Source organism: Amphiprion ocellaris, chromosome 5 (genome assembly GCF_022539595.1).
Source record: "Amphiprion ocellaris isolate individual 3 ecotype Okinawa chromosome 5, ASM2253959v1, whole genome shotgun sequence".
Lineage (NCBI taxonomy): Eukaryota > Metazoa > Chordata > Actinopteri > Pomacentridae > Amphiprion > Amphiprion ocellaris.
In genome coordinates, this window is record NC_072770.1 from 27,513,420 (window position 1) to 27,529,147 (window position 15,728).

At 38.7% G+C, this 15,728-nt stretch overlaps 2 protein-coding genes across 2 annotated transcripts; both read left to right on the plus strand.

Annotated features, from left to right (window-relative positions):
* Nucleotides 1-350: 350 nt before the first annotated feature.
* LOC111568123 (twinfilin-2-like) lies at nt 351-9,026 on the plus strand. The gene is made up of 11 exons (XM_023269612.3): nt 351-766; nt 1,566-1,643; nt 1,740-1,918; nt 3,304-3,399; nt 3,492-3,596; nt 3,706-3,720; nt 3,806-3,847; nt 3,935-4,060; nt 4,223-4,373; nt 7,619-7,740; nt 7,858-9,026. The coding sequence occupies exons 1-11, from the start codon at nt 742-744 to the stop codon at nt 8,023-8,025; spliced, it is 1,107 nt and encodes a 368-aa protein (XP_023125380.1). The 5' UTR covers nt 351-741; the 3' UTR covers nt 8,026-9,026.
* Nucleotides 9,027-10,919: 1,893 nt separating this feature from the next.
* Nucleotides 10,920-14,074, plus strand: LOC111568126 (cytokine-inducible SH2-containing protein-like). Its single transcript, XM_023269615.3, has 3 exons — nt 10,920-11,145; nt 11,787-11,943; nt 12,227-14,074. The coding sequence occupies exons 2-3, from the start codon at nt 11,805-11,807 to the stop codon at nt 12,730-12,732; spliced, it is 645 nt and encodes a 214-aa protein (XP_023125383.1). The 5' UTR covers nt 10,920-11,145; nt 11,787-11,804; the 3' UTR covers nt 12,733-14,074.
* The last annotated feature ends 1,654 nt before the right edge of the window (nt 14,075-15,728 follow it).

The following is a 15,728-nucleotide window of genomic DNA, read 5'->3' on the forward strand; positions in this document are numbered from 1 at the left end:
ACTATGAGCTCTTTGCCTCATACTTAAGGATTAACAGTGTATCTTGTCACAAGAAACCTCATATGCCAGATTTTAATTTAAGGAGTTGTTTCAGGCTCCTGCTCTGTTTTCGTCTTTTTATTAACCTTTAAAGGAAAACTTGCCAATCAAAAGTACAAAATATATGAACCACAAATACCTGAACACCCCTCCCCGCTCAGATTCTTGCTGGGTGTCACATTTCTGTGACCAGATGGCTGGAATTTGAGATCACGCCATTGCGTCTGCTTGAGCTGATCAGCTACTCTATGTGAATGAGTGATAAAATGTCGTTACATGTGGCACAATGACGGCATCTGAAAACACTGTGCTGACCACTGTTGCCATGAGGCTTGTGCACAGCCTCACACAGAGTACAGCACAGGGACAGTACGTGACCGACGGCAAGCCTCCCCCACCGAGACCATTAAAGATGTGGTCATCGATACGCAAAGAGTTTTAGATCAGTGGTCAGGGTGGCATATCCACTGACAGGCACGTTATTACTCATCAGCCACAGTTCCGCAGATTGTGTTTCAAGTGTTAGGAAGCTCCCGAGTCGCCCTCGAGGCGTTTGTGTCACTGGTGCGCGTGGGTCCATCTGTCTGCCATCAGTGGAGAGGCAGCCTACCTGCTGAGCAAGAAGAGCGAGGACACGGAGACCTGGACCTGGTCCTTCTTGCATGAGAGGAGTGTGAAGCGGTGAAAACTGACTGCCAAAAGATGTCACACCAAACCGGAATTAACGGTAAATTTATTTACTTATTTTATTTTTTGAAATTGAAATCTAACCAAGCAGCCCCCAAGTTCAATTTGTGTGTTTATTCTATGTTATTTTCTTTATCAAAACCTCCAAGCTGCACCAAGTCACTTCAAAGTTTTGTTGATGATGTTCTCTGGTGTTTTATGTTTTGCTCAACAACAAAAAAAAACTTTTAAGATTATTCTGAAGTGATGACTTCATTAACTTTATTTATCCTTTGTGAATATATATAATTGTGAACTGTAAAAGCTGCACCTTCATGAAACTGTGGCCTGTTTTAGACTTAATCAGGAAATATGTGATATCAGAGATGAGTAGCTCCTGCAGACATTTATAGGCAGTTTCATAGCTGCATGTATGTATGTGTGTTATGGCATTTGGTAATCGGAGCATAGGGGGGCGGGTTGATGGAAGCATACCTCTCTCACCTTTCTCACCTGATCTTACATCATTTATGAGACCGCTGTGTTTGGTAACCATGGTGAGGGAGAAGAGGTACTATGACAAATAGCCAAATGTAGCTTTCTGGGATAAAATACCATCTAGGGCCTAAAAAGTGAGGAATGATGAAGTTTCTTTATCATTGAAACTCAAATCTGTCAGTGATTCTTTGCTTCATACGCTCCATGAGTCACTTTAGGTGATAGTGTGACTACCTGGCAGAGGATCAAATTTTCTCCCTGAAGTGGAGTCACAGGTTCTTACTTACCCAACTCTGTCTCACTTGCTTTCAACCCCTCCATCCTCAGTTTTGACTTGTCTGCCTTATATCTGGTTACTTCAGCAACATCTGAGCTGAAAGAGTTTCTGGCCCAAGCGAGGGGAGGTGCCATCAGAATAATGAAGATCATCATCAGAAATGGTAAATATTGCTTGGATTCAGAAGCATTTGACAGAAGTGACCCCTCACCTGGCTTAGTCCAAAATGTTAAGATGAGATTTTGTGTTTTTTCTGCAGAGGAGTTGGTGCTAGATTCCTGCAGAGAGCCGGCACAGAGCTGGGACAAGGATTACGATCAGTTCCTGCTTCCTCTGCTCACACCTCAGGAGCCCTGCTACATCCTCTATCGTCTGGACTCCCAGAATGCACAGGGATACGAGTGGATCTTCATCGCTTGGTCACCTGACCAGTCACCAGTATGTCTGATCAGTCACAGATTCAAGTTTAGTCAATTTGGAGTCACAATCCCTGTCAACTAAAAATAAAGCAAAAACTACATACCAGAAAGCACAATTATGAAGTGAAAATGATAATATAGGCAGGGCCCTACCAAAGTATGCAATTAAATTCAGATTTTTTTTTTTTTTTTTTTTTAAATTTAGTTTTACTTCATGGTTATTGTTACTGAACACACAGTGAAATTTAGAATTTTAGAAAGTGACTCATGATTGTTAATATGCTTTTGCAAAATACTTGCAGGAAACACACTCAGCATTACTGGTTTTTAGATACAGGTCCCTCCAAAATGGCATTAAACCAGGTGAAACTGATGTTTCTGATTCTTTTGGATTTTTAATCTGAGATCCAAATGACACGACAATAACACAAAAATGGAGACTAGTTTAAGCTCATATTTCACACTGTTCAAATGCCAAGAGAAAAAATGAGAAAAACACTGGTTTATTTTACTGTAAACATAATTTTGGAGTGCACTGTTCATCATTCAACCTTTAAACTGTTGAAAGAAGGATGGTTTACTTACATTAAAGTACAAAAGTATTGCTATCAAAATATACTGTGTAAATATATTTATCATGCATTTTATAATAATGTATATTGTATTTACTGATGCATTAATGTGTTCATTATGATGATTTTAATGATTTAATAGCCGATTTAATTGCTGACAGTTTGTAAATTTCCCTATGGAGCTCAATAAAGCTCTTCCTTCATCAAATAATAAGCAATAATGTATTTGTTCATTATATTATGTATTACATGAATAGACAGAATAACTAGCAAATAAACACAGAAAATAAATGTATTGGAGAAAACACTGCACATATACTGTATGCACTCAGTTACTTTACACTACTGCATGTAAATAGCACTTGCTGCCAAAAAGAAATGTGAAAACCTGATCATAAACTACATAAAAAGCATGTACAATAAAAAAGTCATCATGTATTTTAGATTCTTTAAAAAAACTCTAAGTCACATAAAAATAATAATCTTTAATTAAAAAAATATTTAATTTTAATGTAAATGTTAAGTGAAGATATTAAATTGAAATTTAAGGCAAACACAGAGGCATTTTCACCCCTTTCAGCAGATAAATGTGAAAACAGCCTTTTAGGGTTGAAGTCTACACATACGTAATCCTGCAAAGCAAGACTCAAACATCCAAGTAAAATACGGGGCTTTAACAGATCCCAAACCCACTGTCAGAACAACACACAAAAATGCTGGATCCAAAATCAAAATTAACGATTACTCAAAGCCAAAGTATTCCAAACTCCCAGACTGTAATAACTGTGGTAAATGCTCATTGTGTCCTCCTGTCTGCCCTGGTCTCGTCTAGGTGAGGCAGAAGATGGTCTATGCAGCGACTCGTGCCACACTGAAGAAAGAGTTTGGAGGAGGTCACATCAAAGATGAAATGTTTGGGACAGCCGAGGTTTGTAAAATCCTTCCAGCATATTGACTGACCATTGACTCTTTCACTGATGGTGATTAAGCCACAGTTTGTTGTCGTCTTTCTGGTTGCAGGATGACCTTTGCTTCCAGGGATACCTGCGACACAACTCCTCCTGCTCCTCCCCAGCTCCTCTCACAGCAGCTGAGCAGGAGCTACAACGAATTAAAGTCACAGAGGTACATATGAAAGAATTCAGTTTGTCTCAAAGGGATGTGATCCACATATTTACGTTGTTTTGTGAATTACTTGTTCTCATCCTATATGCTTCAACTTGCTTTCCTGCAGGATAAAGTTGTATGGGTAAGTTGATTTTCTTTCTGATACAAGGATTCAAGTGTGTGTTTTGGAAAGAGGCAGATTTAAAAAGTGTCTCTTATGTCCACAGGATGAACGCAGACGAATTGGGACTCCAACAGCACGAGCGAGGGTTTGTTAAGTTCTGTGTATAGACATAGATTTTCTGTTTAAGTGGAGAAACCAGTACAAATACACTGTATTTCTCTTTTCCCTCGAGGTCACAATGGAGTTTGGCTTAGACAAAAGGGCACAGACTCTTCAGGGTCTTGCGTTCCCTTTACAAGAAGAGGCCAAACGAGCTCTGCAGCAACTCAAGCAGAAACGCATCAACTACATACAGCTGGTGACAGAAAATATTTAATACTCTTTACACGGTTTGCAAAGTATAACACACTTCCTGCAGAACAAGCAGTACGGATCTGGTTTTGGCAGTAAAAATGCAGAGAAATTGGCTGTACATGACCTGATCCCTGAACAAAGCTTGCTTGTGGATGTTGTGTTGCAGAGGCTGGATGTAGAGAAAGAAACCATTGAGCTGGTTCACACCAAACCTACAGAAACCCATGAGCTTCCTTACAGGATTCCCACAGATTCGCCCAGATACCACTTCTTCATCTTCAAACATTCCCATCAGGGCCAGCTGCAGGAGGCGCTGGGTCAGTAAACGGCCGTCAAGTTTCTTCTTGTCCAGTATCTGATATAGAAGCTCTATGAAGTTGCTTTCATCCATCAAAAGACATTAATTAATTATTAATTGATTATTTTTTGAAAAGAAAATAATTTTGAGCAGAAACTCTTTAAGGGAGCTGCACAGTGGCTCCTTGGTTAGCATTGTTGCCTTGCAGCTAGAAGATCCCCGATTTGCATCACGGCCTGGGCCTGGGATCTTTCTGCATGGAGTTTGCATGTTCTCTCTGAGTTTTCTCCAGCTTCCTCCCACAGTCCAAAAACATGTTGAGGTTAATTGGTGATTCTAAATTGTCCGTAGGTGTGAAAGTGAGTGTGCTTGTTTGTCTCTATGTGTAGCCCTGTGATAGACTGATGACCTGTCTGGCGAACTCTTGGAGGATGTTAGTCTTAGTACCTCCCATAACCTCAATTTCCTGTCAAGTGACACCATGTGAAGAGCCAGCCTCACGCTTAAAGCTGCATTAATCAGCATTTGTACAGACAGTGACATTTAAAGATAGGGTATGTGGCTCTAATCGAATACACTTTTTGTCAAAATCTGTGAATGTTTCCTCACAGTCCAATCTTTGTGTGCTGAAATAATCTAGATTTTTGTGGAACGGTTGTTTTTGCTAGAAGATGGTAGTAATTCTCCAACTGCTCAGAAAAGGTGATTCAGTGCCTCCTTTCTTATCTCCTTTAGCATAGAATACACTGGTCCATCCTTTACAAAACTAAGTTAAGATTGTGCTGTCCCACTATTCCTTGCAGCAGCAGCATTCAAAACAAATACTGCAAACCCACATCAACAGCTTTCATTGTCGCATGATTACATACCGTACTGTATGTGAAGTCGGATTCTCTCAGGAGCGTGATCTTTTTTTCCATCAAACTCAAGGAAAAGTGTTTTGAAAAAGACTTCCAGTCGCTGTGCAAATGGGGCACAAATCAGCTCACATCAATTCAGCAATACTATTCCAGTATGTCTAGTCTATGTTCATGCTCATGCACAAGGGAGACAGAGGGTGGATGTGGGGTGGATGTGAGAGAATGCAAACTCTCTAAATATACCAAGGAGAAAAGTGTTAATAATCTTTCTCACAGAAACTCCACATTGAATCAAAGGACTGCCTAACATTAAAGGGTGTAACAGTGACAAACTCAGAAAATTACAACCCAACTCAGCAGTTCTCAGCTCTGTGGAGCATTTTAGCATCTTTTTTGGTTTTAAAATTTTGTTTGACTCTAACTGCTTCTCAGCAGCTTCATTTGCAGCAGCAGCAGTAGGCAGCTGTGTAGAAGCTCTGATAAACCCACAGTAATCTACCTGTCCAGCACTAAACAGGACACGAGTACAGCTGGAAATTAGTTTATGCACAAGGGAGAGCATTTAGCAGCTAAAAATTAGACAGGAATTTAATTAATTAGAGCTAAAAGGAGAGTGACCATTATTAATATTCTCTAGCAGTGTTCCATATTAAAGTTGTTCAATACATGTATGAAAGAAACCTCACAGTGAACTAATTATACTGAATCACCACAGTCATCAACTAAATCATATCAGTGCAGTTCACTGTACGCTTCAGAACCTGATACTGTACTGTGCATAATAAGCTGCTGAGCTGTTCTATTTGTATTTACAGTAGTTGTGTAGACTACTGTAAAACTACTGTAGTAGTTGTGTGTTTTGAACTGAACATAACTGAAGTAACTGAATTAAAGACCTTCTGAATTAGCGCTGAACATCGCCTGTGTGAACAATGATGGATTTGTTTACTCTCATACATACCACAGATTGTATATAAAAGATTAACTTAGCCATCTGGTCTGAAAAGTGAAGCCAACAAAGGAGTGCTTCAAACCTGCATTCTTTCTTTAAAAAAAAAAAAAAAAAAAGAGGTCAGACTATATAGAGATCTATGAAGAAATGACCCTACTTCTCAGTTTATTTGTTAACCCAGTAAACTGTTTCTTAATATGTTTATGGTCTCAGTTACTAGTTTCACACCTCCTTTAATACAGCATGGTGTTCATTTTGTGAAATATGGTTCAATTTATAGTAAAACAAACAATAAGACAGGATGTGCTTTAGGGTGTAGCTACTTTGTGATTAACAAGTCTTTCCAGTATTAGCATTGATCAGTTAGATCCACACCTCGTCATCACATCAAGTTTTAAAAGATCACGATGGCAGTGGCCAAATTACAAACCTTAAGCTTTCGAACAGAAGTCCACAAACCAGTGCATGGGCTTTCATATATGCATACAAAAGTGCATTTATATGTTGTTGTAATCCCTAACCATTGGAAATAAGTGAGATTGCATACACAGTCAGTAACAAGTGATTAGAATCAGCACCATTGCACAACATTTGCAGATTGCTTGCAAACATAGTTGTCACATCAACTTCAAGAGGTGATGCTATGTCATTGTCCTAGCTCAAACTCCTGCCCCCAAGTGGCCCAAAAATAACATAATGCACCCTCAAGATATTAAGCTGGGTCGTAGGCAACTAAATGTTAGAAGACAGCTCCTGTGGAGTAGTCCTCCTCTGTTTAGACGTAAAATGTTCTGCTAGAATGCTTTGATTTTTACACTCTGAATGTAACCACAGACTGTATATATAGATGGACAACATACATGGGGTCAACAGAAGTTTTGAAGCTCATTGTGGTGGTCGCTATTTTAGAAGCCCCTGATTTTCCTGACCTGGCTAATCCAAAAATATGTCCTATGATGACACCCACCTGCCACTAAAAACAGTCACACTCTCAAGTATACTTAACTTATGGACTTGATACAGTTTAAACAAATGATTTATTTAAAAATTCACACCTGAAAAGTTGTGATGAACAGATTAATTAGCTACAGAGACCATGACCACTTTCGGCACTATGTTGTAAACATGTTAATTTTTGTTCTGTAAATTTAGACAGTTTAACACTGAGGTCAATAGGGATCGACTATCTTTTGGAGTCATTCGAGGAACTGCATTTGGTATTCTGTGTTGGCTTTATTTCTCAGCCCAAGAGATTGCTGCTTGGTTAAACGTAAACTTAACAGTGTGTGGATGGGATACTGACTGTAAATGTCAACTTTAACATCTGACCAGGTTTCTGTGTCAAATGCCCAACGAAGCTTAACAGAACAAAAAATGTTGTGCAGTAGTTGAACACCTGTTTGTCTGTTCCAGTGAAACATCAAATATCATTGTGTTTAATGTCTGTTCCAGTGTTCATATATTCGATGCCTGGCTACACCTGCAGTATCAAGGAGCGGATGTTGTACTCCAGCTGTAAGAACAGGCTACTGGATGAGGTGGAGAAAGACTACCAGCTGGAGGTCACCAAAAAGGTACAAGTCACACAAAATCACCAACACAGAGACTGACACAAGCAATCTGTATAGCTTCATATCATCAAGGTCAAAATTTACATAGAAACCATCAGTCTTTTCTCTGCATTTGCATAGATGGAAATAGACAGTGGTGACGGTCTGACAGAAGACTTCCTATATGAGGAGGTCCACCCGATGGAGCACACCTTAAAGCAGGCCTTTGCCAAGCCCCGCGGACCAGGAGGGAAGAGGGGCAACAAACGCCTAATCAAGGGTGCGGGGGAGAACGGGGAGGAAAATTAGACACCACACACACTCAAAAATGCACAAGCAAACTGACACAATATCTAAGAATTGACTTATTATTTGACTATTTAGCTTCTAGCCATTGCTTCGTCATTTTTACTTGAACAAATACCTTTCCCACTGAAAATGAGAATCCACCGTAAAGCAGAACAAGTTCAAATGTAAAGTTCCCAGGTCTGACCAGTTTTACTAAAGTGTTGCATCATCTTGCAGATGTAAATTAATTGTCGCGCAACCCAAGTTTTGGTCCCCCCCAAAATTAATTTAACTTCTAGCAGAGATCTTACTGTTTCAAAATACACCAAATATGTCTAGTTGTGTAAAATAGTGCGCGCAATTTCGAAAATGTTTCCGGTGAATGCAGCAGAGAAGCAACAAACTACATGGAACAGGGAGTTCAGATGTAAATTGATACAGTTCTCAGTTCTGTCTTTTCGGTGTGATGCTACAACCAGCAGCCAGTTAGCTTACCTGAGCATAAATACTGGTAACGGGTTAAACAGCTAGCCTGACTCCACAGAAACAAGGCGTCAAAAAAAGACACGTTGAAGTTGCCGATGTGTCGAATTGTTCCTTGATCAGAGGCAGTGACATCTTGGAGTCTTGTTGTCACAGTGAGCTGCGACTTTGGATGAAAACTGGATGTTAAAAGATTAAATTGTACCATTAAAAACATTAAGGCCTCATATTTTCTTAACAGTTTGAATTTGCCAATTTCTCAATGAAAGCAGTGTTACCCATTCAAGTCCCCACGTCCTCAGTCTGGGCTCTAATCGATTCAGCTCCTCAAGATCAGTGAGAAATTGTTGTGACATTTCTACTTTAGGGTGGATTATTCTTCATGTTGCCTATGCTGTTCCCACAGATCATGCTTTACCACACATAAATCCATCCACGTTACATTTACAGTTGCCTTCATCAGTCACCTGATGGAGGTTTGACTGCACTCAGAAGAAGGCTGTTGTTTTACATGGTTCTGCAATAAAGAATTTTCTGTATTTTCTAGTGTGTGTGCGTCCTCATTTCTGTCTCTGTGAACATATATGCGTGTGAGTGGCAGCCTTTAGTCATGCAGGCAGGCAGCAGCAGGGCTCATGGCTCAGTAGTAGAGGTCAATTTGTGGTGTGTGTTTTCCAGGAAGGCTCTGTACTCAGAAGCCTTCAGCTGCGCGTTCTGCTGCTTTCATACCTCACGGGAAACACGGTTGATGTGAACATTTTTTCTTGGAAACAGGGTTCAGAGCTGAAGAGCAGCTTTCAAGTAGTCATTATCTCTGTACATGGGAACTGTGGTGGGTGGGCTGTGATGAACCTTGACTCTGTGAAGCCAAACTGACTCAGATATGACACAGTTTGGTTCATTTCTAGGAAAATAAATTTGAGAGGTGAGATTAATTTTCTTGATAATGTAAATGTTAAAGCAGATAATCACTGGCCTGGAAGTTTTTTCTTCACAGGGAATGAGTAAGGATTTCAGTTGAATGAGTTTTTGGATGATAGAATTCAGTGTTTAGTTTTCTGCTCTTTAAGTGCATGTGTGTTAACGGAAGCCTATAGGCATGAAGTCAGAAACCACCTATGCAAGAGTTACGTCATATCAGGCAGAAACACAATGTTGTGGTTTGGAAACAGCATTTCCAATGAACTTGGATGAAGCATCAAACACATTTCTGCCAGCAGCTGCAGACAGGAGGTAAAGATATTTGCCTCCAACGTAAGAGGCTGAAAATGAGTCACAAATGATGAAGGAAATCAAACTAAATCAGATTACCAGACTGGAATTAATCATATTTAGCTATGCATGAAGTTATAGCTTTAAACATTATTAAAATAATAATCATATAAAAACAATGCAGGCATATTATGTGACATAAGTTGAAGAAATTGTACATTTTCTAAACCTTTGCAAACCTAATTATTAGTAAACATATCACTCTACTTCTGCTTGTAACACTAAGAGCCTTTTTCTTTAATTTCAGCAGTTTTCTATTTTGTCTGTCATCATTGCAAGGTCTGTTTTTGATGTCAGAATACTATAGTTTCCAATGTCATTTTATTTTTTGAATCTGCTTTTTAGTTAATGATTATTGTCATTATTGATTAATCCAAATGTCAGAAAAGGGTGAAATGTGTTAATCAGTTTTTGTCCACAAGACAAAGACATTCAGTTTACTGTTATAGAGGATCAGAAGAACCAGAAAATATCCACATCTAAGAAGCTGAAATCAGACAATGTCAAGTTTTTCTTCTTTAAAAATGTACTCAAACTGCATGAAGAGTAACAAAAAATATTTGGTGGTTAATTTAACAGTTGATGATTAAGTGATTCATCATTGTAGCTCTATTTTCAACACGGTGTTTTGTCAGCCCCGATAAACAGACTTACTCATGAAGCTGTTTGTTCATTCGAGCAGATATGACAGAAACCACTTGGTGATGTTTTAAAGACTTAAAAATTTGATGTAGTTATGAAACAGCTTTGTCTTTATCTTTCCAAATGGCTTTGCACATTCAAGTTTAATTTGCACTGTTAGAGTAAATTCAGTTGTTTTTTTTTTAATCTAATACATAAGTTTTAATGCACCTGTGTATACTTATTTTTTAAATACTATCTATATATCTATCTATCTATCAAGGAATGACATCATCTTTAAATTTAATTATGTGTAACGTATGTTTTGCGTGTGTGTGTGTGTGTGTGTGTGTGTGTGTGTGTGTGTGTGTGTGTGTGTGTGCGTGCGTGCGTGCGTGCGTGCGTGCGTGTTGCTGTGTGAAGCTGCTGGCTGCAGCTTTTCTGTCACTGCGGGTGCTGAAACGCAAAACCTTTCTTGGAAACTGATTCCAGGAACCTCCGTCAGTCCAGATGAACTGAGCTGCTTTCTGCCCTGCGCTCTGCCGGATAAAGAGCTCTCACTCCGCCTGCAGCCTCAGTCGGACTTCAGCTTTGCACCGGAGACACACACGGACATATTTTCTCATTTTGTGAGTCCTCGGCAGAGAGTTTTTAATGAATATTTAATGTCGCTGCAACACGAGACTGGTGCGATAATTGAATATTCATATTGGACTTTTCTTCAGCTGGTTTTCAAACAAGCCTTATGATTTTTCTGGATTTAAGGTAAGATTATTTCAAACATCGAGTTTGTAGTTACTAGTTGGCGGCATTTATTTGCATTGTGTGTTTGTACGTTGCAGTACTACTTATATCACAAACTAATGCTGCCATTGTTTTACTATAATTATGAATCATTTTATACGTGTTATGTGTGCATATCTCGATGCATATGTACGCCATGTTATTTTATTTATTTATTACTATTATTTATGTATTGCTATTATTTATTTATTTATTAATAACTAGCTTTTCTGTGGACCCCATAAAGAGCAGCTTTGGGGCTTCTAAGAGCGGATCCAAAAAATTTAAACAAAGAAATTGCATGAACATTTACAAATGTTTTCTGTCTTGTTTTTGCATTTCCTATGAAAAATATTGGGTAAAAATTATCCTACTGGAATGTACTATATGCCATTTACAGGCTTTTTAATTTGCTATTTTATAGGGAAATGACAGTCATTTTTTTCAGTAATTATGATGATTTATCAGCTAATATTTTACAACCAAACCATAAATATGACAGCTTTTTTTTCACCGCTTACTTTATTTTAGTATTTGGAACATAATGCAGCATAAATTTGCACAAGAATGTTGTTTAATATCTCATATGATTATTTTCTTTAACCTCTAACATTATTTGACAGGCCTCTTGTCATTCAGAAATGGTTGCCCGGGCAGTGACCATTTTCCATCATGAGGAACGAGGAAGTTCATGCTGCCCACATCCATCGCCTCCACAGTGGGATCCAGCAGAGGACCTCCGCTGCATCACCGCCACCTTCCAGTATCTACACACCTCAGGTACACCAGCAGCTTTATTCTGACTTCACATCTAGTTTCACTGGAATACAACAGTTTGCATCTGAGTCCAGGTTTCATCATTTGTTCATTGAATATGATGGAAATATGAGGATGTGTGATCTAACCTTGTGTGTGGCTTTCTGCATGGTATTGTGAACTGAACTGGAGTGAGTGTCACAGTCAGACTTGGCCCTGACATCTACAGTGTTGGTGTTAATGTGGCTATATTAAGCCAAACATTCATACTAAAAAATGAAAAATAAAAGCTGATATCTTCTTCCAGGTTGGTACTGGGGTTCTGTTTCAGCGAGTGAAGCGCGAGAAGCTCTCCTGACCAAGTCTGAAGGTACGTTCCTGGTGCGGGACAGCAGCCACCCTCAGTACATGCTGGCTCTGTCAGTAAAGACCCGTTATGGACCCACCAGTGTGCGTATCGAGTACAACAGAGGCTGTTTCTGGCTCGACTCCATTTCCCCTGGACTGCCTCACCTGCAGTCCTTCCCAGACGTCCCCAGCCTCATACAGCACTATTCAGGTTCAGGCCAGACGTCACAGGACCAGGCGTCCAGTGATGTTCTCCCCCGAACCAAGCCTGAAACTGCACAGCATGCAGCTAACGACAGTGGAGTCCCTCTGAAGCTGACGAATCCCTTACACAGGCTGAAAGTTTTCCCTCCTTTGCAGCACCTGACTCGCCTCACCATCAACAGGCACACAAACTGCCCCAACCAGCTGCCCCTCCCAAATCCTCTGCTGCGCTACCTGCAGGACTACCCTTTCTCTATATGAGGATCTCAGTCCCTCGGACACAAACACAGGGTCAGGGTTACACTCCATGCTGGGACTCTGGGACAGTTTGAGACCACAGGCAGCAGAGGATAGTCCATAAGAAGAAAACTGTAATGATTTAAGTACAATAAACCTCAGTGTAACCTCGCTGCTCATGAATGAGTGCAGTCATACTACAATGCCATCATAATTTTATTTAAATTATTGTGTATGTGTGCTTCAGCTACTGTGAAATGCCAACATGCAAGTCATTGTTGATCTTTTTTTGTGACCATTTACCACCAGTGAGTAGAACGAGTGGCCCCTGAACCAATGCTCTCAGGTGTTTTCCAAAAAGGCAGCCCCAACCTATAAATGAATGAATCAGCTGAAAAGTAGCAACTGTTTGCTTTGCTGTTCCTGCAGAGATTACGTAAGAAATAATTTGGGTTTTGTGTCTTAAGATCTCTGTTTTTTTCTGCATTGGAGCTCAAGAGGTGGGCGATTGGGGTTACTCTTTAAACAGAGCAATGTTTATTCACGCTTCACTAAATCAATGAACCCCATGAACCATGGATGTTAACTGTGCTCTTCTGTAACACTTGGAACTACTGGACACAACTGTGGTCATGACAAGGTCACAGAAATGTTTCATGACATGTTTCAGCCTTTTGTTATTATTACTTTCTGCTATGTATGGTGATACATTTTGATAATTACTTGCACGAAATTACAGCAAGACAGGTGAGATACAAGCGGATCATCATAATAATGACTCTCTGCATTCTTCATAACTGTGTTTTATTGTACATATTTAAATCTAATCCATACAAAATGATTGTGGTCAGGCTGTTGCTACATGAACTACAAGCTGGAGGGCTAAGTGGTTGTCCAGTCATTCTGAAAGACAAAGTCAAAAGCAGAGTACAGTCTGTATTTTGTGCAGTATCTCCTGATGTAAAATCTGATAAAAACACATCCTTCAATGAAAACTAAAGCCAGTAGACAACATCTTTTTTTGCAAACTGGTTTTATTCTCAGAAGAGGATCTTTGGAATTCAGAGAAATACACACCAGAAATGTTTTGTCTTTGCAAAGTGTTTTTTTTCTCCGCTTTTGAATGAATGAATGTGAGGTATTACTGTTTTCATGGAAACGCTTCTGAGTTGGTTTCCACGAGTTGGAACTGAGCAGTGCTGAGAAAGCCTCTTATCTGGATTAGGGTAAGAGCTGCAGTTATTAATACACTGCTGCGCCAACTGAGAATAGCCTCTCTGTTTGTCTCTCCCTGCTTCAGTTGACTGATCTGAAAGGTTCAAATCATTTCTTGGTCCATAATTAAACACGCTGTATCATCAAAACACTTGTGCAGTCCCAAGACCACATTTTTATTCATCAGTATGATGATCTTTCATGCAAATTAAACACAATATTATTTACTGAATGCATTTATCAGTTTAGTAGCACTGCAGTGGTGCAAGAAGAGCTCAGATCCGAGTAAATGTGGCACTAACACATTGCAGAAATAGATTGGAAGCAAAAGTCTGACATTTCAAATTCTGTTTAGTAAAAGTCTATCATCTTATTCCTAAATAGTAATAAAAACATCAAACGCAAACCTATTCATAAAACAGATTAGTCATTGTCAGGGTATTTTATTGTTTTTGCTTCATTATAATCCTTACTTTTGAAATGTATTTTAAAATATCTGGATAAGGTGGACTTACTTTAAATATATATTCTGCATACTGTCATTATGGATTTTACAACATAGTCACATCTTGTAAAATATAAACCTGAAAAATAGCAACAGTTTACTGCATGTAAACTGATGTATGGTCATTTTATTAGTTGCAAATTTGTTACAGAATTTGCAACAGAAAATTTCAACCAAGCTGGATCCTGTCTTGGAAATCTGTCTTGGAGCTACAATTGCAATTTATCCACTTACATGATGGCACTAAGGTGGGTAGTTGTGTTTTTGTTTTTTTGTTAATCTCGATCCCCCGTTGTTACAGATGTAGAGGCACATGAATTGACACAGCCATCATAAAGAATATTTCACTGTGTATTGAACTGTCATGGGCTCTATTTCTACATTAATTTAGGATTTTTTAAATGAAACTTTCCCCAGAATTACCAGTCACTAATCTATTAGGAGACGGCAACCACAGGCTCATGAATCACTCTAGAAATAATGTATACATGCAATGCTCAAAGTGGGAAGAGAATACAGGGTTAATAGTGATCCAGCTACTAACTTTTGCCCTGAAGCCAAGAAAACTCAAAAAATTCTGACCACTGTAGCTCAAAATTGTGTACTACAGTAAGGTTCAGATCAATTCAACAGGAGAATATGTGCTTATTTAGTATTTTACGCCACTGCAAGGGTTATAATAATATAATAAAAAGGAATCAATATTTAACAATGTATATTGAACTATGAAACATATAACTTTCTTCACTGCTACTATTGCTAAAAACAATAACAACAACAACAATAATAATAATGTATTAACTATTTGTAGTGGACATGGTGTAGTGAAATTGCAGTAAAGTAATATGTAAAACACAGCTATATGAAAATATAAATCTAAATAGTATATCACAAAAATAGTTCACTCTATGTCAGATACTTTGCAGTCACCATATTAGTAGCAAATTTGTGCCAGCAACCAATTTATCAACCAAGAAAGGGCCTATATGTTCGACGGCAGGTCCTATATAAAAATTTGTATTGTAATTAATCAGTAGAAGGAGCTCTAATAGTTTACTCAAATATTTAAGAAAAACTACATTAACATTCCTATTCAACATAATATGATGAAGCATGAAACATATAAACCATACTACTGGTTATACTAATCCCAATAATAATAATAGAATTCATTTATTGTCGTTGTATAGTGTACAACCAAATTAAGCAACAATCTTTCCAGTGTATTAACAAAATCAGACAAAGTACAGTAAGATCTATTCAAATAGAAAATCTAAAAATGCAGTAGAAAAATAACATG